Genomic DNA, 19483 nt, shown 5'->3' with positions numbered 1-19483 from the left:
AGACCAAAATGAGTACCCAACTGAATAGGTGCTACTGGAGCAGAGGTCCCCCTCAGAAGAAAAGGGAATGAGCAAAAAATACCTGGCTCTGGCTTGTGACCCCAAAGGCAGGGGCTGGTGGAGGAAAAAGGAGAAACCTTAAGAGATATTTGACCCCACCAAGCTGGAGCTGAGCGAAAACAGAAGGAGGTCACTCTCAGTCCTCTGAACCAAACCCTAGAGCAGCCCCACAGCCCTCAGTTGTTGTTTTTTTTAACCCTAAAAGATACTGACTCCAGTTCTCCTTGTTTCACACTCCCAAGGAGACACTCAACACTTGAAAACTCTTTATTCCACATCTGAAGGCCAGAAACTCAACACTTGCCTCTAAACCAGCCCCATGGAAGGATGAGGCTTTGCAGCAGGGGGACAGGGCACACCCCTGCTCTCCAGGGAGGACACAACCCCTGTCCCCCTCCTCACAAGTGCTGTCCCCAGCGAGCGTACAGAGCAGCCAAGTCCCGGAGGCGCAGCCGAGCCGTGGGGCTGCGGGCAGCAGGGATGCAGGAGAGGACCAGAGACTGCAGAGCATGGCTGTAAGCTGGGAAAGGGGACAGAGGAGAGAGTTAGAGGGAGAAGAAGGCCACACACAGCCTGAAACTGGGCTGTGCTTCAGCCTTTTCCCAGAAAAACAGACAAAACTCTTAAAAATAGTGCCTGCAGCTCTCCACACTTGTCTGCACACTCCTGAGTATGAAGAGATACAAGAGCGTAAACAGAAAAGCCGAAGTTTTTTCTGGAGCTCAATTTCTCCACGTTTTTCTCCTAGAAGATGGCTCACAGTATTTTTCCAAGATCAGAGTGTTCCATCACCTAACAAAGACAATTTCCACCACCACCTTTGTGCATCCTCCCAGCAGAAGATTAAAGCAAGGTTTTCTGTGCCCCCAAGGAGCCTGTTTTGCAGCAGTTTCCTTACACTTCTCCCCCACCAGCATGTATAAGCATCAGAGATGGGCTGGAGCTTTGCTGAGGATGATGAGGGCCCCCCATGCTGAAAGGACAGAGGGGTAGGTACAAGCAGCAGAGCACCACACCTGGAGGCTATTTGTGGGAATGCTTCAACCCAGCACCCCAGGACCACAGAAGGGTCCAGCCAGGTTTGGTTTCTCCCCATCTAACCAGGGCTCTGGGCTTGGTGCCTCCTGCCCTCCAAGGAGGAGCTCCTACCTCGGTGGTTTCTGTAGAAGACACAGTTGTTGGCACAGGTATCTGGGTGGGAGTCCCAGAAATTGGACCCACAGGAGCACAGAGGTGGCAAATCAATGTTGGAGAGTTTGATCTTCTCCCTCAGATGGGCTCTCAGAGCTTCAATGTACCTGCAAGGGGAGAAAACCTTCACCACCCCTGCCAGCAACACCAGCCCCACGCATGCAGCAGGGACCTGCCCTACCTCACATTCTCCTTGTTTTGCTGCTGCTTCTCCTTAACCTTCCTCACTCTCCTCTCCTCCAGCTGATGCTGGGCCAGGGCCTCCCAGATTCCCTCTTCCTGGGGGAGTTTTGTTTGGTCAGCAGCCTCCTGCAGCCTCTGCTCCTCCACCCGCCGCTGGTTCTCCTTCTTCCCCTTAATCCTGCAGGCACAGACACACTCAGACCAAGAGCTTCCCCATCCCACCCTCCCTTTCCTGACAGCTCCTGGCTGGAAGATCAGGGTGAGGGAATTTAGATGCTGCTGCTCTGTTCTTCCAAACCCAAGAGTAGTGCCTGGGCTCTTCAAGATCCATTAGAAACCCAGCAGCTCAGATTCCCCACTGAGCTGTAGGGTCCCTATCACCGGGTCTCACCAGCTTCCAGGAGAAGGAGCACAACAGGGCTGTAGAGGAGCACCAGGTACAGCTCCAACGATCCTACAACTATCCCAAAATAGTTTTTTTAAACCCATTTTTCCTCGATTTCCCAGCTCTCCAGCCCTTTTGGGCAGAATCTGGGCTGTGTAAGTCATGCTGGTTCCCTTGACAAGCAGCAATTACCGAGCACAAAGCTTTAAACTGAAGCATCTGCCATGTTCCTCCTGCTGATGAGGACCAAATGCAAGAACATGTTACAGGCTGATCACTGCCAAAAGGCATTTAAATAAAACTATATGTATATATATAAAAAAATAATAAATCAAGGCTGGGCAGAAGCCAGGGGTAGAAAGCATAATCTAAGGTGACATTTCAGATGTTACTCCCCTGGGGGGCGGGTCAGACCTTTATATCCAGAGGGAAAGTGCTGAAGCCAAGTCAAGTTATAAACTCCAAAATGTTTTTTAAATGAAGTGCTAATCGAGCCTTAACTACCCTGCCATAAATCTTTCTGATACAGAAACTGAGGCTAAGGCCAACTTCAGGCTTTACACGGGGTAATTACAAACCCAGCTCTTTTCCGCATGCACTCCCTGAAACCAGGGGAGAAAAAAGAAGAAAGTACCATAAAAAGATATCACACTAACTAGGAAGTCCCTGGTGTCCATCCAGCAGCACTTGCAGGGCAGACAAAGGTCTCCAAAGCTTCAATTTAAATGTCAGGAATGTGGCTGGAGGGGGTGTTTCTTTAGACTGGCAATTTCTCTCCAAAAAGTGACAGTGAAAATCCTGACCTGCTCCCACCAAGCCACTGCAGGGACAGTCAGAGCTGCCATGTTTTATTTTCAAGCAAGGCAGAGACAATAAAACCCATGGAGTCTCCTATTTTGGTGTGAATTTGCAGAGCTCCTCCTTAGCAAACTCCTTTCAAAGGGATGACTAAAGCACCAAAACCAGGTGCTGTCACTTTTACACAGATACCAACTCTAGAACAAGTGCAAAGAAATCTTTTTTTATTACCTTTTACAGCTTTGAAGGTGAAAGGTCTGATATTAAAAACCATGGAGATAAGAGAGGTGTAACAACAAAGATGTGACCTTACAGCCCGACTGTGCCAGAGGGGCTCAGGATCAGCCATGCTTTGGTGAGCTGCAATTCTTACAACCTGATGGTTCAGCTCCTGACTCCTTATCCAGCCTGCCCAGGGGCTCAGAAAGGAGCTAAAGAAGGACCTGACATGGCCCAAAAGTCTTTTCGGGGGGTTGGACAAATGAATCCCATCCCAGGGTTAATAGACTGGGCACTAAAATAAACCCAGGGGATAAGCCAGGCTGTACAAGTGGCACTGGAGCATCTTTCAATGCGCTCCCCAACTCTTAAAATGTTGATAAAGTGTTTTTTTCACCCAGCTCACAGAATGTTACCCATCATGTGGGGTTTTTTTTGGTACCAATCAGGAAATTCTCCTCAAAGCCTCCACAGCGGGCTGCAGAAGTGCTTTCCAAGAGCTCTCCTCAGCCCAACAAGGGGCCCTGCCTGTGACAAAGGAGGTGACAGGGAGGGGACAGTGCTCACATACTCAGTGACTCTCTTCTGGCTCTCCCTCTGCCTCTGCTGCTCCTTCACTTGCTCACGCTCGATGCTCATGAAGAGGCGTCTGTGCCTCAGGAACTCGCTCTGACGCTGAGGGAAGAACAGGAGGACATCTGGGATGGGTATGGAGTGATATCTTGGTTCCTGGAGCTCCTGTCTATCGGGTCAGAAACCTCCCACCTTCCCCAGGAGCCTCCCAGTGCACGTGTCTCAGGACTGGGAAGCCAGGAGAAGGGGACCAAGACATCTCAGAGCATCCAAGAGCTTTGTCCTGCTGTCCCTCAACTTATCCTCCCTACAGATGGAAGCTCTGCCATGGGACATCCCTCAACTCCTCCTTTCCTGGGGGTAAAAAGAACTGGTTCCCACTTCAGCCCCCCCCAACAGAGCTACAAGGCTAAAGATTTCAGGCTGGTGGCTCTCTGCCTGCATCTCCAAAAAAAAATAATGAACATGCAACATGAAGCTGGACCCACTGAGAACCCCAGGGGTGGCAAAGTCATTGCTGAGATAAATCCAAGAGCCTCACAGCAGACAGCTCCCTGCACATAGAGAGGTTCAGTGGTTTAACCCCAGTGATGGGACAAGGGAAGGGAAACCCCCTGGCTAAAGCTCACAACAGAAGTCTGTGAATCCCTCAGGATGCATCTCCATGAGGACAGAAAGTTTCAAGCTGGGATTTTCCCTCACCAACACCAAGTATTTTGGGCTGAATTTGTCCATCCTAGCCCTGCACAGCTGGAACTAAAGGAGCAGAAGAGATGACCAGACTGAGAGCAGAGACAACCTGATGGAAAAAACCCACACAGAAGAGAGTGCTGCAAAACCAGCTATCTCCAGGTGGATCTGAACCAAGGAGACATAAAGAAAGGGGCAGAGACACACTGGGGGCTGGAGCAGCCTGATGAGCCCCAGCTGCTGTCACAACATCTAGAAACCACAACTGGATTGGAGAAAAATGCAGGGAAGGGGCAGAAAAAGCCCAATTTTGCAGAAGCATGGAATGGTTGCACTTCTGGTCACAATGGATCTCAAAATAGTAGCCAGGAGGTTACCCGAAGCCTGAGAACCACCACCCCCCCATACACACATCAATGCTGGAAAACTCAAAGGGAAAAACGAGGACTTGGCTCTACAGACAAACCTGCTTCTTGGTTTCCTCCTGGTCTGCACCAGCCCAGAGCATGAGAGGAGTTTGGCCATAAGTGTGGGGCCTCTGGGGAGACTCAGGTGAGTGAGAGTCCTTCACTGACCCATCCCAGGACTGGAAAATAACCCAAGAGAGCGACGTCAGCATCTTCACAGTCAAGCTTCTCATCTCCCCTCAGCTGGAAGCACATCCTCTATTTGAGGATCCCTCATGTGGGACAACCCATCCATGAGCTTTGGTTTTTTTCAGGGTATGGTTTGGTCATTGGCAGGAGAGATACATGGGGCACCCCCATGCAGGAGAAGAAAGCCAAAGCTTTGCCAAAACACCAAGGACATCCTCAGAGAAGATTTCTGGCTAGTTTAAATATGGAACGAGCCCCTAATGAGGGGTGACAACATTAGGCTTCAAGAGAAGCTTTAAGAGAGGACTGAGACTGCTCTACTACGACAGCAGCTGCTGAAATAACACCAAATCTCAACGATTCCAACATCTACAGCCCAACTGTCCCAGCCCTGCATGAGCCTTACTTTTTTAAACTCTATTTTGATGTAGAAGTCCTCCTCTTGCTCAGCCCGAGGCAGGGCCACGTCCTGGTCCTGCAGCTCTGCTGGGAGATCATGATGTCCTACCAGAAGCAGCTCCTCACTCTCCTCTTCCAGGGGAGGCTCTGCTTTCTGGAGAAAAAATGAGAAGCCAAGGGGTAAATATGGAATTAAATTTGCTGCTTTGGGGCAAACTCAATGTCCTCCTGCAGGAGCGAGGAGCTGCATGAACTCTGTGAGGCCAGTTGGGATCTAGCAAGCAGCAGCACAATGGTCCAAGAACCACCTCAGGGCAGGAGAACCAGAAAATCTGAATTTACCTGGAGATTATGTTCTCATCAGCCAGAGAAAAGGGAAAAAAAGAAGTCACAGCAGGTGAGAAGACCTCTCCTGGTGCAGCTGCACAGCTGCAAGGATCTGGGGAGGGGTGGGATCTCAGGATTAACATTGCTCCTTCAGCTGGGGAGTGGGCAGGCTCCCTGCTGGCAAGCAACAATATTTTGAGAGGCAGCAGATTGTTTCCTACAAACTAAAAAAATCCAAAAGCCAGACACAAGCTGGGAGACAGGATTTAATTTTTTTTTTTTTCTTCCTGCATGCTGTCCCTTTCAGCATGGCCAGGAGGAAAGAGGAGAGAGATCAGGTCAAGGCCAGGGATTCCATGAAGGACAGGATAGCCTGGAGTTAGTCAGAACACAAAATTATTTAATAATTACTCCATCAACCCTGTTATGACCAAAACACAACATCAAAAGCTGCTTTGGTGAGGCCAAGGGAGCAGAGAGAAAGGGTTATTGTTCTGCAAGGATGCTCTGAAGCCCTGAAGGTAGAAGGAAATGAAACTGGGGGGAATAAAAAACCAACTCAATTTTAGGGAATGACCAACTGGGGAAAAGAATTCGGGTGCTGTCACCCTGGGGTCCTACAGTAGCCCACCAAACCCCAAAGACCTAGTGAATAGGATGATGGACAGACAGGAAATGGTCGCTTTCAGGCAATAGCCTCCTTGGTACCTGCTTGGGAAAGCAAGGAAGAAACTCCAGGAATGTTTTTTACTTGAAAAGAAATCTCTGGAAGAGAAGAGTCCCTTGGGGAACAAGGACTATTTAGCCTCAGGAATGCAACTCTTTAGAGGGGAAAAAAGGAACAATGCAGTAAAGAGGATGAAAGGAGAAGCAAAAACCTGTAAAGCAAAAACCATGCAAATGTCCAGGTTATCAGGAAAGATATCACAGGGTCTATTTCTAAATAAAGGAGAGGGAAAGCAAACACTAAAGAGAAGGTGCTGGCCTCAAGAGTTTAACTGCCTGGCTTTTGGAAAAAAGAGGAAATCATCTTGCAAATAGCCCGTGAGCTGCTAGGAGACAAGATAAACAGCATAAATTTGTCAAGAGCAAGTCAGGTCTAGCTGGTTTGTCCTTCTCCTCCAACAGCAGACGACCTTTTGATTTGAGCTTTATTGATGTCAAAGGCTGCCCAGGCCCCTTCTCTGGGGCCCAAGGCACAAAACCAGAGTGAAAACTGGGTGGGCTCTGCTTGATAATCTCATTATCAACCTGGGTGATGGAAGAAAGACTTGTCTTGACTGCATTAACCCACCCCACCAAGCCACCTGAAGCTGCAGCAGTGTTTGAGAACAGGCTACAAACACTTGGGTTCACACCAAAGGCAACACCAAGGGCAAGGCAGCAACAATGAGCAGGGTGGTTGAGCCTTTGCATCCCAAGGGAATGAGCTGCTGAACTGTCAGCATGACAAACTTTTCCCCAGGGAGAAAAAGTCAGTTCAATATTAGGCTTTTTTTTTTTTTTCCTATCTGGGAGGAATAAACCAGACTCATGCAATGAATCATTAAATTCCTGCTGAGTGTAAGTGGCCTAGGGAAGCTGTTAAATCCTCAGTCTGGGTGCATCCAGGACTTACACAAGTTCTGAGGTAGATAAGGAGGTTTTTGAAGCCAATACACTGCTTTGGTAACTCATGTTCACAAAGTTGACTTCCATGAACAGAAAGCCACCAGTCCAGGGAGGAGGAAGTGACCAGCCCTTTTTTAATAAAATATGTGTTCTAGCTCAGAGCCAGCCCAGATTCATTTCACCTTTTATGAACCCAAGAAAGAGATGGGAATGAGGAATTGCAGGACAGGCAGGAAACTGACTCCAGAAGAGACAATAAGATGAACTACCAGGTTGGATTGTTGCTGGGCTGCTCCAGAACTCAGGGGTGAACAAACTACGTCAGCTGAAGCAAGGTCTTGGCAGAGAAAGCCGGATAAAAGCTGCCACAAAGAGCTGCTCTTGAGAAGTGAAGTGACAAGAGCAGGATGAACTTAAACAGAACAAAAGGTGAGGACCTCGGGGCTGACCTTCTCATGTGGCTCCTACACACTGCTTTGAAGGAAGCTGCCCAGAGCCAACAATTTTTCAACAGCAACCAGCCCTGGGTAAGGAAAACCCTCCAGATCTTTGCCACTCACACAAAACAAGTGATCAAGGCAAAGGAAAGAGTTGCTGAGGTTTGCTTAAGAAATAAAGGCATCTGAGGGGAGGGCTGAGGTGACATTTCTCCCAGATACCCAGATCACAATCTCAGCCTTTAAAAACACATCTTTTCTGAATTCTCTAGTTTATCACTTCTGGTTCATCTCTGCAAACAGAGAGGTTTTCACCCACTTTTATTCTGCTGCCTCCTCTGAAAGGCAGCAAGAACAGAAGGACAGAGCAGAAACCCAGGGGTTCACCATCAGATGGGTCACAAAACCCAGTTTGCTTCGCTTCTGCTGGAGAAACTCCTTGAGCAACGGTCTGGATTTGCTAATTAGAGTCCAACCTCCCCAGAGCTCAGCAGGTAGCTCTTCTCACCCCCCCCAGGCTCACCTCTCTCCTCCAGAGCCCACCAGGGAGCTGGGTGGGACCTGCTCCTGCTGAGATGGTTCTGCAGGACACCAGCCGGCGCCGAACCTGCTTCATGGCTTTACTCAGCTGCCGTTGGAAGGGAAGGTAAAGACAAACAAAAACAAGAGGTCAGGAGCTTTCCAGGCCAAGAATTTACCTGCACAGTGATGTCCTCATGTCCCCTGCTCCAACCAAGGTCTTTTCATCACGGTAAGGTGACTCAGTGTACAATAAGCTCCACAAATCCAGGTGACCTACAACCCCAGGTGTCCTTGACAGCTGCCCCAGTGCCCTGAGATCCCGACCCCAGCCTGGTAAAGGGCTTAATTACAGCTCATCCACTCTCAAATTACTTGGCTGAGATGCCACAAGTCCCAGATCCTTGACTGTCTGGCTAGAAGGAATCCTCTGCCCCAATAAATAACTCCAGCTCCCTGCTGGATACACGTGCTTTAGAAATGCCAAAGGTAGCACAAACATCACTACTCAAAAACAGATCCTTGGGGAGGTTTTTCCAAGACTCCATCATCTCATATTCTTGTTGTGCATGAGACGAGCTGCAATGAGGTGGCACCACCTAGTGCCACCACTCCCCCATGACAGGGCTGCACAGCAACAGGGCCCTCTGGCCACAAGCCTGGGGCAAGTTCGGCCACCATGTCCTCCAAGAAGACCCTGACCACATCCCCAGCCCTGGAGGTATTTAAAATCTGTGTAGATGTGGTGCTCAGGGACACGGGTTAGTGGGGGCTGTTGTTCAGCCTGGAGAAGAGAAGGCTGAGGGGAGACCTTAGAGCATCTTCCAGTACCTGAAGGAGCTGCAGGAAAGCTGGGGACGGACTTGGGAGAAGGGCCTGGAGGGATGGGATGAGGGGGAAGGGTTTCCAGCTGCAAGAGGGGGAGATTGAGATGAGATCTGAGGGAGAAATTCCACACTGTGAGGGTGCTGAGACCCTGGTTGCCCAGAGAAGCTGTGGCTGCCCCATCCCTGGCAGTGTTGAAGGTTGGATGGGGCTTGGAGCAACCTGAGCTGGTGGGAGGTGTCCCTGCTCATGGCAGGGGGTGGCACTGGATGAGCTTTAATGTCCTCCCAACTTAATCAGTCTGGATTCCTGTGTGGCTTTGGCAATGATGGATTAATGATTGGACTTGGGTGATCTGAAACGTCTTTCCCAACATATATGACCCCATGGCCAAGAAGGGGATGTGCTCACCTGGGTGGCTCGCTGCTGGAAGGGCTCACTCTGCATCCCGTGGTGCTGAGCTGGGCTGGGGCAGCAGATGGTGGGTGTGGGGTGGCTCCTGAAGAGACAAGTGTCCTTCCTGGGGCTCCTGCCCAGCCCTGAGCCCGCGTACTGCGCAGCCACGCAGCTCTCCCGCTCCGCCTGCCAGGACACAGCGTGACCAAGCCACCAACAAACCACCCACCAACCCCACAGACCATGCAGGAGCTGCTGCCTCAAGTCGGTGGCGTTTCTCTTGAGGGACATTTTGCTGAGAGGGTCACAAAAAAGACACCCAGAAGCTTGCCCTCGGGAGCAGTCACCCAAGGACATCCCTGCTCGACTGAGACCTGGAAACATCCCAGGGGAGGGGCAAAATCATTGGCATTTTCAGTGTTCCCTTCTCTCTCTACAGAGAGGCTCTGCCAAGGTTGGAAAGTGGAAAAGGAAAGTGGAAAGGACCTTGAGAGGCTGGAGAGGTGGGCTCATGGCAACCTCAAGAAGTTTAACAAGACCAAGTGCAAGGTCCTGCATCTGGGTCGAGGCATTGCCAAGCTCTGATCCAGGCTGGGCAGGGACTGGCTGAGAGCAGCCCTGAGGAAAAGGACCTGGGGGTGCTGGGGAGTAGGAGTCCAATGTGAGCAGTCAGTGTGCACGTGCAGCCCAGAAAGCCAACCAGATCCTGGGCTGCAGCAAGAGAATCACAACCAGCAGGTTGAGGGAGGTGATTCTCCCCTCTGCTCTGCTCTGTTGAGACCCCCAGCTGGAATACTGTGTCCAGTTCTGGAGCCCCTTTTATAGGAGGGATATGGACATGATGGAGTGTGTCCAGAAAAAGGCCACAAGGAGGATCAGAGGGCTGGAACACCTCTCCTGTGAAGACAGACTGAGAGTTGGGGTTGTTCAGTCTGCAGAGGAGAAGGCTCCAAGGAGACCTCATTGTGGCTTTCCAGTATCTGAAGGCCAAGAAAGCTGGGGAGGGACTTTTTAGGATGTCAGGAAGTGATAGGACATGGGGGAATGGATTCAAGATGGAGGAGGGGGGATTTAGATTCGATGTTAGGAAGAAGTTCTTCCCCATGAAGGTGGTGAGCCCCTGGCACAGGTTGCCCATAGAGGTGGTGAAAGCCCCATCCATCCCTGGAAGTTTTTAAGGCCAGGCTGGATGGGGCTCTGAGCAACCTTATCTGGTGGAAGGTGTCCCTGCCCATGGCAGGGGGGATGCAACTGGGTGAACTTAAAGGTCCCTTCCAACCCTGACAATTCTATGACTCAACAGAGTCACGAGAGAACCTTAAACAAACCCATAGGGGGAACTGGGGCATGGAAGCAGCATGGAAGTGCTGCTGGCAAGGAAAAGGAATGAGTTGCTTGGTTTCCAACCCCACCAGGAGACATCCCCAAAGTTCCCAGCTCTGGGCCTGGCTATTTTTTAACTCAATCAGGACTCAGGTCTGCCACTGCCCCAACAAGCCAGCGACCTTTCCACAGGCAGCCAAGTGTCACCCTGACCCTGCTCCAGGTGACAAGGGACTTGCCATGGCCACAAATCCCCTTGTTTTTTCTCTCAACTTAAGGTCTGGTGGCTTTTTTTTCCCCAATTTCAGGTGTGTTTTCTCTGCTCACCGCCTCATAGGACCTCTGGAGCTGCTGCTTCCTCCTCAGCCTGACCTGCTGGTTCACCCGACGCTTCACCTCTACCTGGAAGCACCTCAGCCTGGCTGCCTTCTCCTTCTCCTGCTTCTTCAGCTCCTCCTCCACTCGCAATGCTGAAACCTGGGGGAAAAAATTAATAAACCAAACCTTTTGCCTGAGTTTTGCTCCATGGCAGCACCTCAGGGTGCAGCTTCATCCCAGAAAGGAGAAATCAGTGCTGGGAAGGAGAGAGACAGCACAAAACAGCGCCAGTGACAGCTTGCTCAGTGTGGATTTATCTATTTTCAATCTAAAAATCTATTAAATTAGCTCTGAAAACCCTGTGAAGCTTCACCCAAGAGCACCCCGTCCCCCCAAGCAGTTGGGAAGAGTTCAGCTCCCCCAGAAGTTTCTCCAGTGCTGAGCTGGAAGTTGAGTGGCATATGGAGATGATTCATTTTCATGTGTTATCTCAACCTTTCAGGATCTAAATTACTATCTGGAAATAAATCATGGCAGGAGGGCAGGAGCTTCTGTAACATTCAGGCATTAATTACAGGGGACTGAACTCATCATCCTTACATTTAAAGCACTTTTAGGCCTCTTATAATAACCCTCAAAGCAGAAATCCCCTCCATCAGCAGCAGGAATGATCCTCAGTAGTGTTTCTAATGGGGTGCAGCAGAGATTGCCTCTGGACCCCGAAATGTTCAACTTAATGATTTATAGTGGTGATACATTTAAATCAGTCAAGCATCCTATAACAGATGAAATTCCAAACCTGATGCTGATAAAACAAGGAAAAAACTGATGGGGAGGGCACAAACCTGTAGAATTTTACCTGTCCTGGAAGAAGCTCGGGGTTGAAAATTAAGAGGTCTGTCTAAAATTAAAAGCCCTGAGCATGCTGCACAGATTAATTAAGTAATTTATTATGGCACTGGCTGGATTCCCCACCTGGCTGACGTTTAAAAATAATGTGGTTTTCCTCAAAAAAAGCAGTTTATTTGAGGGGAATCAGCTCGAACGAGGACACCAGCCACAGCAGTGGCTTTAACCCTCCCAAAAATCAAGAAAATAAATGATCTGGGGGAGATCCAAGGTAAGGGTGGTCTGTGGGCTCCAAAATCTCCTTGCACTCACATAAGCCAGGCTCTGCTGGGGCTGCCCCAGGGCACTCTCCACCCAGACGCCCACCGGGACCACGCTGGGGCTCCTGGGGGCCAGCACCCGGCTCGGGGCTGGGGGTCTCACCCGCTGATCCCTGCAGGGGGGCAGCATCCTGGTGCCCGCAGGGGGTCAGCCCTGGGGAAGGAGCAGAGAGGGTGAGTGGGGACCCCCACCTGGAACCCTGATCTGCACCCACAGCCCCCACCCTCCTGCCTCCAGCCCCCTCCCCACCCTACCACACACAGCCCCCCCCTTGGGCATCCCAAAGTGCCCCCCACACCTTCATCTCCCGGAACCCCACCCAAGCTCAGGATAACTCCTCAACCTCTGCACCCCACCTCACCCCTGAACACCCCCCTGTGACCCTCTCTCATGAGCCTCCCAGCTCCTGCATATCCCCAAATCCCTGCAACCCCTCGCCACCTCTGAGCCCCCCCCAACACTGAACATCCTCCCTATAAACTCTGCACCTCTTCTCTTACTGCATCCCCCTGAACTCTGCACCCCCCTCACCCCTGATCATCCCCTTGTTCCCTCTCCCCTCAGCCCTCCAACCCTTGCAGCCCCCCAAATCCCTGTCCTGGCTCCCTCTAAATCCTGCAACTCCCTCTGGGCCCCCCAACCCCTGTAGAGCCCCTCATCTCTGAGCCCCCCCCCAAATTGTGCCCCTCTCCTCTCACTGCTCCTCTCACTGCTCCCCTCACACTCTGCATTCCTCCCCTCAACCCTGGACACCCCAAGCCCTGCAACCCTCCTCACCCCTGAGTCCCGGACCCTCTCCCCCTGGCCCCCCAGACTCTTCAAACACCCCCTCCCCCCAAATCTGAGCCCCCCAAACCTTCACCTCCCCTCCCACTGGAACACCCCAACCCCTGCAGCCCCCTTACCCCCGAGCCCTCTCTTCTGCAGCCCCCCAAACCCCGCATCCCACCCCTGCCCCCCCCCTCACTTCTGCTCCCCCTAATCCCTCCATCCCCTCCTCACCCTTCTCCGCTCCCCCCCCCCCGACCAACCGCCACTTCCGCTTCAACCCGCATTTGAATCGCGGCGCCACTTCCGCCCCCCCGGAACCAACCCTGGGACCGTGGGTTCGAGTCCCGCTGCCGCCGGGTTCCGTGTTCCGGGTGGGGGAGCGTGAGTGTCCGCGTGTGCCTGTGTGATTGCACAAGTCCCCCCGTAATCACCTTCTAAACCATCTCCCACCGCCCCCTGTCTGTGTCTCCCCTTAAGCTGCCCCTATAGCGCCTCCCCCACACCCTATGGACCCCCCCCTCAGCACACACCCCCAAATATCCCTCCAAATATCTCCCCAGAGCGCCCCAGCCCTTTCCCTCTAGCAAACCCCACACCCTATAGCACTCCCCTATAGCACTTCCCCATAGTGACCCCGCAAAAAGTTCCCCCCTTAAACTCCCCCCCATCATGTGTGTCCCCCCAGAAATCTCCTCCAAACCCACTAGCACAGGAGTCCTGAAGTCTTCGACCCCTTTTTGGTCTTTGGGAGGGGGGCTTGGAGGGGGGACTCACTGGGGTGATGAGTTCGGAGGGGCTCAGGATGGGTGGGGGTTAAGGGGGGAAGGGAAAAAAGCTCCGGGCATCCTGCCCCGCATCCCGCTGCCCTATTCAGCGCTTCCCCGGGAACCGGCGCTAATTGGCACTGGAGCTGGAACGAAGCCTGGGAAGAGAAAAAAAAAAAATTGCGGGGGGGAGGGATGGAGGAGGGGAAGGGAGGGAAATTGCAAAATAACTCCCCCCCAAAAAACTAAAAAATATAAAAAGGCAACTTAAAGTGATGCTCTGAATCCCATGGGATTGTCTCCAAAGCTCATCCGTGCTCTCCCGAAGATCTCCGGGGAAAAGCTGGGCATAGAAGAGGGGAGAATTGCAAATCTGCGTTTTTTCCCCAAATAAATGTCAGCTCAAGGCCGCCGGGGAGGCGAAAGGCGGCGGGGACACAGGGGCCCTATTGAGAAAGGCAAGAACAAAAAAGAAAAGAAAAGAAAAAAAAAAAAAAAAAAAAAAAAAAAAAAAAAAAAAGAAAAACCCACAACCCAATAAATGAGCTGGGCGAAAAGCCAAAAGCCGGGGAAGCTCCGAGGGACGTGCCCGGAGCCGGGAACTGAAGGGATTCGGGGGGCCTAAAAAAATACAAACAAAATAAAACCCAACCTCCCTGAAATGTGGGGAGCACCCATCACTCCTGGGGGTCATCCCACTCCCCCCGGCCTCCTGCCCCTCACCTGCCTCCTGGCGCTGCATGCAGGTAGGGCCTTTTTTTTCCCCCCCTTTCTCCCCCCATTTTCCCCTTGGTTTACTGACGTTTTTTGGAAGGGTTTTCCCGTTTTTTCCCCCCAGTTTGGTATAGGGGTTTTGGGGGGTTGCGGGATGGAGGGCGCTGTCGGAGGGGGAAGGAGGAGGTGGGACCCGGTGACGGTGTGGTTGAGCATCCCCTCCACTTGGGAAAAGGGAAAAAAAGGGGAAAAGTGGGAATAAAAAATGGGAGAAACACTTTTTTGGAGCAAAGTAGGTCCCAATGAGGGGGGGGGGGACCTGGCGTCGCTCCTCCCGTGCTTCTCCCTGGCTTTTTTCCTTCCCCAAAACCTCTTTTTTTACTTATTTTCACTATCCCGAATCTTTTTTCCACCCCATCCTTAAGCTTTCCCAAAAAGCTAATTTTTCACCCCATTTTGCTGCAACTCTATTTGCACCCCTCATTTATTCTCAAAACCGCCATATTTGGGGGGGTTCAACCAACCCCCAAACTGCCCCATTCCAGGATCCAAAACCACCGGGAAAATCCCCAGAAAGTATTTTTTACCATTTTACGAAATTTTGGACCCAAACCCAGTAAAGCAATATGGATTTACGCCCCAGGATATTGGGAAAATGAGGAGTTTAGGGGGGATTTTTCAGGAGAAGTGGGATCCCCTCATCCCTAAGCCAGGAATTCCATAGTAGGTAGAAATATTCCCTGATTTGTGGTTCAACACCCCAAATTATCCTCCCGGAGCAGGAAAAAATCAGGTATCGGGTGAAAGAAAGGGAATAAATGATTAAAAACAACAATTTATGGGTGTTAAGATGCACTAAAAAACAAATCCCAGGGGTTTTCCTGATGGGATTCCCTAAATTTTCCTGCCTGGGGCATGTTTTCAGCGGGACAGGCGCTGCATACCAATAGGTCCCATGACTTTTCAGGCTTGTTTAAAGCCTTTTTCTTGCTCTGGCGTCAATCTGGGGTTTGTACACCCTGGGGAGGGTGGTAGGTCAAGGGGGGGCTTCACCCAGGGCAACCCCGGTGCCAAAAAGGCAAGTGGAGAAGCTGTTGGGGGGAAAGGAGTTAAAAAAAAATTTTTTTTCCCATTTTCTCTGCTTTTTGAAGAATTAAAAGCAGCGACAAGCAGCCGTGCACCTGCCCCCGAGTTTTGCAGCTGGATTGGACTGGAGCATCCAATGAGACTTGAGGGAAATGCAAAAATCCCTTCCCATCCTCTCCTGCAAATTTTGGGGTGATGGATGGATCTTTGCAAAGCATTGCATGGGCACGGGAGTGCTTCCCCCCCATGCATTCTGAGAGGGCCATGCACGTATTTTGCAAAGGGTTGCATCAAACTGGGTGGGTGCAAACCCGCTCCCACCTCCAGTGCCGTTTCAGGGAGCAATGCATCCATCTTTGCAAAGGGTTTTACTAACCCACCTCCCACCCCTGATGCACTTTTCTGGGAGCCATGCATGCAGTTTGCAAAGCATTGCATCAACCTGGATGCAGGAGAATCTCCCCAGTGCAATTTTTGGGGGGATGATGCAGACATTTTGCGAAGGGTTGTGTCAACCTGGATGAAAAAAACACTCTCACCCTCAATGCAGTTTTGGGGTGTCATGGCTGCATTTTGCAGAGCTTCATCTACCTGGGTGCAGGAGCATCCCCTAGTGTGTCTGAGGGGGGAGGCATGCATGCATTTCGCAATGAGTTGCACCAGCCTGGGTGCAGGGGCACTCCCAACACCAATGCAGCTTGGGGGAGCGATGCATCCATCTTTGCAAAGCTTTGCAAAATGCCTTTGACCTTGCCCTGGGTGCAAGAGCACTCCCACCCCCAGTGCAATTTGGGCGGGGAGAGGAGGGCAGGGGGGGAATGCATGCATTTGCAATGAGTTTCATCAACCAGGGCTCAAAAACCCTCCTGAAAAAACCCTTGCCCCCTCCTGAAACTTGGTGGGTGGTGCCCCCATCTTTGCAAAGAATTGGAAGGTGCAGTTTTGGGGAAGCTCAGCAGAGCTCCAGGAGGACATTCTCCTTTTTTTTTCCCTCCTTCCTCAACACCACCCCCGCTGTCTTTGCCCCCCACCCCAAGGTCTCCTGGCAGGGGTGAACATCACCAGCCCCACAGCACTGGTGCGGGGCACGGCCGGCAAAGCGGCGCTGCTGTCGGTGCGCTACGCCAGTGCCAGTGCCGACAAACCGGTGGTGAAGTGGCAGGTGAAGAGGGACAAGCCCGTCACTGTCGTCCAGTCCATCGGCACAGAGATCATTGGCAACCTCCGGCCCGACTATCGCGACCGCATCCGGGTGCTGGAGAATGGCTCCTTGCTCATCAGCCCCTTGCAGTTGGCTGACGAAGGTGCTTATGAGGTGGAGGTGTCCATCACCGACGACACCTTCACCGGCGAGAAGACCATCAACCTCACAGTGGACAGTAAGCACGAGGGTGGCCAGTAGAGGTGGGGTTGTCCATGGGACGTCTTCACCCACCGCTTGTTGGGAGGGTTTTCTCTAATCAGGGGGTGGTTTGGAGGCTTCAAGCACCCCATGCATCCACACCACATCCCCGGGGGAGAATTTAGTGTCCCCTTCCCCATCACCTGGGCCCATCCATCCCCCAGGACATGGCGTCACCCTGGTTCTCCTGCTCACCCCCAGTCCCCATCTCGAAGCCACAAGTCCTGGTGGCCTCCTCAACGGTGCTGGAGCTCAGCGAGTTCTTCACCCTCAACTGCTCCCACGAGAACGGCACCAAGCCCACCTACACCTGGCTGAAGGACGGGCGGCCGCTGAGCAACGACTCCCGCCTGCTCCTCTCTCCAGACCAGAAGATCCTCACCATCACCCGTGTCCTCATGGCCGACGATGACGTCTACAGCTGCCTGGTTGAGAACCCTATCAGCCATGGCCGCAGCGTCCCCGTGAAGCTCACCGTCTACCGTGAGCCACCTCTCCCTCCACCTCACACCCCTGGGGATGGTCATCCCTTGCAGATGCTCCCAGCTAAAATTTTTTGGGGGGTGTTTTCCCCCCCCATTCCTCTCCTCCAGGCCGCAGCTCCCTCTACATCATCCTCTCCACGGGTGGCATCTTTCTCCTTGTCACCCTGGTGACAGTTTGTGCCTGCTGGAAGCCCTCCAAGAAGTACGGCTGCGGGTAACTGGGAGCCAACAGGGTTCCTCTTATCCCATCCTGTCATGTCCTGTCCCATCATGTCACATTGCATCATCAAATCTCATCCCATCTTGTCTTGGCCCATCTTCCCTCATCCCTCGTAGTTCCATCTCATCACATTTCATCTCACCCCTCCCCAATCCATCCCACCATGTCCCACCCAATCTCATTCCAACTCATCCCACCCCATCTTGTCCCATTCCATCATTCCATCTCATATTGTCCCATCTTGTCCCACCTTATCCCACCCCACCCCTCCCTCATGGCAGCTCTGTGCCCTTTTCTGGTGAACCTGCCATCCTGGTGCTGCCCACCTCCCTACCTCCCACAGGGAGAAGCGCCAAGCGGAGTCGCAGCCATCCCCTGAGTTCTCTGAGCAGGATGAGGAGCGCCTGAAGCATGAAGGTGAGTGACAGCCCCACCGCATCCATGGGGCCTTGGCCAACCCCAACACCTTGGTCAACACCAGCACTTTGACCAACATCAGCACCTTGGCCAACACCGATATTTTGGACAACACTTTGGACAGCGCCAACACTTTGGCCAATACCTTGGCCAATGCTAGCACCTTTGCCAACACTGTGAGCAACACTAGTGTCTTGGTCAATGATTTGGCCAGTGCCAACACCTTGGCCAACATCTTGGCTAATGCCAGCCTATGTAAACACCAATGTCTGGGCCAACACCAATGCTTTGGCCAATACCAATGTCTTGGACAATGCCTTGGACAGTACCAATACTTTGGCCAACACCTTGGTCAATGCTAGCACCTTGGCCAACACCAACACCTTGGCCAACACCAACACCTTGGCCAATGCCAACACCATCACCACTTTCCCTCTCTCTGTCCACGCAGCTGAGGGCGTCCCACGGAGCGGCGACCACGACCGCAAAAACCCGGTGGCCTTGTACATCCTGAAGGACAAGGTGAGTGGCTGGGAGCACGCCGGCAGGGTGCCACGTCCCGCAAGCTTCGCTCCATGCTCTTACCAACCCCTGGTTTTTGGCAGGACTCACCGGAGGCGGAGGAAGACTCGCTGCCCGAGCCCCGCGTGGCGGTGGAGCCAGGTTACACCAGCTCACCCTGTCCGACTGCCGGCCGCTCGCCGGGCCCGCCAGTGGCCCGCTCGACTCGCCGTTACCACCGCTCTCCAGCACGCTCACCCGCCTCCACCCGGACCCACCGGTCACCCCCCGGCTCCCCGGCCCGTTCCCGTGGGGCCCCGCGGCTGCTGCGGACTGCTGGCGTCCATGTCATCCGGGAGCAGGAGGAGGCCAATGCCGTGGAGATCAGTGCCTGAGCAGGGGGACATTTGGGCTGGCCAGCGGGGACACCGGCTGGGCCACTGCTGGGCTGGGCCTAAAGTCACTAATTCACTATTGATCCCCCCAGAGCTCCCCGCGCCCGTCCCCTGCCTGCCCGGGGCTGCGTGGCGTGGGGGGCTCGGTGGGACGAGCGTGGCGGGAGCATGTGGGAGAGAGAGGGTGAGGGGGCAGGAGGGGAGCGTATGGCGTGTGCAAGAGGACGTGCGCGGGGTGTTCAGAGAGAGCAGTCATGGAGCGTGCAGAAAGAGCATCCACGGAGCATGCGAGGGGTCACACACTGAGTGTGCAGAGTAAGCACACACGGAGCATGCAAGGGGACACATCAGGAACATGCAGAGGAGTGTGCACAAAAGGTGCAAGGGTATGCAGCAGGGTATGCAGGGGGTGTGTGTGCTCTGCACACTGCATGCACAGAGCATGTGGGGAGCGTGCACATGGAGTACCCGGAGAAGGTGTGCATGGAGTGTGAAAAGTGCATGCACGGAGCCTGCAGAGATAAGACTGTGGCATTTGTGAGAGGATGCCAGCATCCCAGGCGTGCACAGAGTGTTTGCAGTGAGCATGCAGCAAGTGTGCAAAAAGCCTGAGGAGGGAGCATGCAGGCCGTGCTTGCAGCTAGAGCACATGGAACGTTTGCAGCCAACGTGCATGCAACATTTGCAGAGAGCGTGCATGCAGCATGC

The 19483-nt window shown here is 52.7% G+C and overlaps 2 protein-coding genes across 5 annotated transcripts; one reads left to right on the top strand and one right to left on the bottom strand.

Moving 5' to 3' along the window:
- Window positions 1–298: 298 nt before the first annotated feature.
- Window positions 299–13561, bottom strand: CCDC15 (coiled-coil domain containing 15). 4 transcript variants are annotated; one of them, XM_030464769.1, is made up of 11 exons: window positions 13496–13561; window positions 12012–12173; window positions 10860–11009; window positions 9225–9395; window positions 7993–8097; window positions 5102–5248; window positions 4566–4685; window positions 3408–3511; window positions 1433–1612; window positions 1210–1358; window positions 299–580 (listed from the first exon to the last, which is right to left on the bottom strand). In XM_030464769.1, exons 2-11 carry the CDS (start codon window positions 12147–12149, stop codon window positions 459–461), a joined length of 1386 nt encoding a protein of 461 aa, XP_030320629.1. In that variant the 5' UTR covers window positions 12150–12173; window positions 13496–13561; the 3' UTR covers window positions 299–458. The 4 variants fall into 4 exon arrangements, with proteins under 4 accessions (XP_030320629.1, XP_030320632.1, XP_030320630.1 ...); XM_030464772.1 differs by having other exon boundaries at window positions 12123–12173; XM_030464770.1 differs by lacking the exon at window positions 13496–13561 and adding an exon at window positions 13114–13168.
- A 655-nt stretch (window positions 13562–14216) lies between these two features.
- HEPACAM (hepatic and glial cell adhesion molecule) lies at window positions 14217–18775 on the top strand. The gene is made up of 7 exons (XM_008498482.2): window positions 14217–14301; window positions 16393–16734; window positions 16959–17240; window positions 17351–17444; window positions 17806–17879; window positions 18331–18401; window positions 18485–18775. Exons 1-7 carry the CDS (start codon window positions 14217–14219, stop codon window positions 18773–18775), a joined length of 1239 nt encoding a protein of 412 aa, XP_008496704.1.
- The last annotated feature ends 708 nt before the right edge of the window (window positions 18776–19483 follow it).

Source organism: Calypte anna, chromosome 24 (genome assembly GCF_003957555.1).
Source record: "Calypte anna isolate BGI_N300 chromosome 24, bCalAnn1_v1.p, whole genome shotgun sequence".
In the NCBI taxonomy this organism is placed as follows: Eukaryota; Metazoa; Chordata; class Aves; order Apodiformes; family Trochilidae; genus Calypte; species Calypte anna.
This window is presented reverse-complemented; position numbering and strand designations above follow the sequence as displayed.

Excerpts from the sequence above, each read along its gene's own strand:
- CCDC15 (XM_030464769.1), bottom strand. The coding sequence starts at position 12,149 with ATGCTGCCCCCCTGCAGGGATCAGCGGGTGAGACCCCCAGCCCCGAGC. Across the intron at positions 5,249-7,992 it reads GTGGGCTCTGGAGGAGAGAG|AAAGCAGAGCCTCCCCTGGA; the intron begins GTGAGCCTGGGG and ends TTTTTTCTCCAG. Across the intron at positions 1,359-1,432 it reads CAAAACAAGGAGAATGTGAG|GTACATTGAAGCTCTGAGAG; the intron begins GTAGGGCAGGTC and ends CTCCCCTTGCAG.
- HEPACAM (XM_008498482.2), top strand. The coding sequence starts at position 14,217 with ATGTGGGGAGCACCCATCACTCCTGGGGGTCATCCCACTCCCCCCGGC. Across the intron at positions 16,735-16,958 it reads CATCAACCTCACAGTGGACA|TCCCCATCTCGAAGCCACAA; the intron begins GTAAGCACGAGG and ends GCTCACCCCCAG. Across the intron at positions 17,880-18,330 it reads GGAGCGCCTGAAGCATGAAG|CTGAGGGCGTCCCACGGAGC; the intron begins GTGAGTGACAGC and ends CTGTCCACGCAG.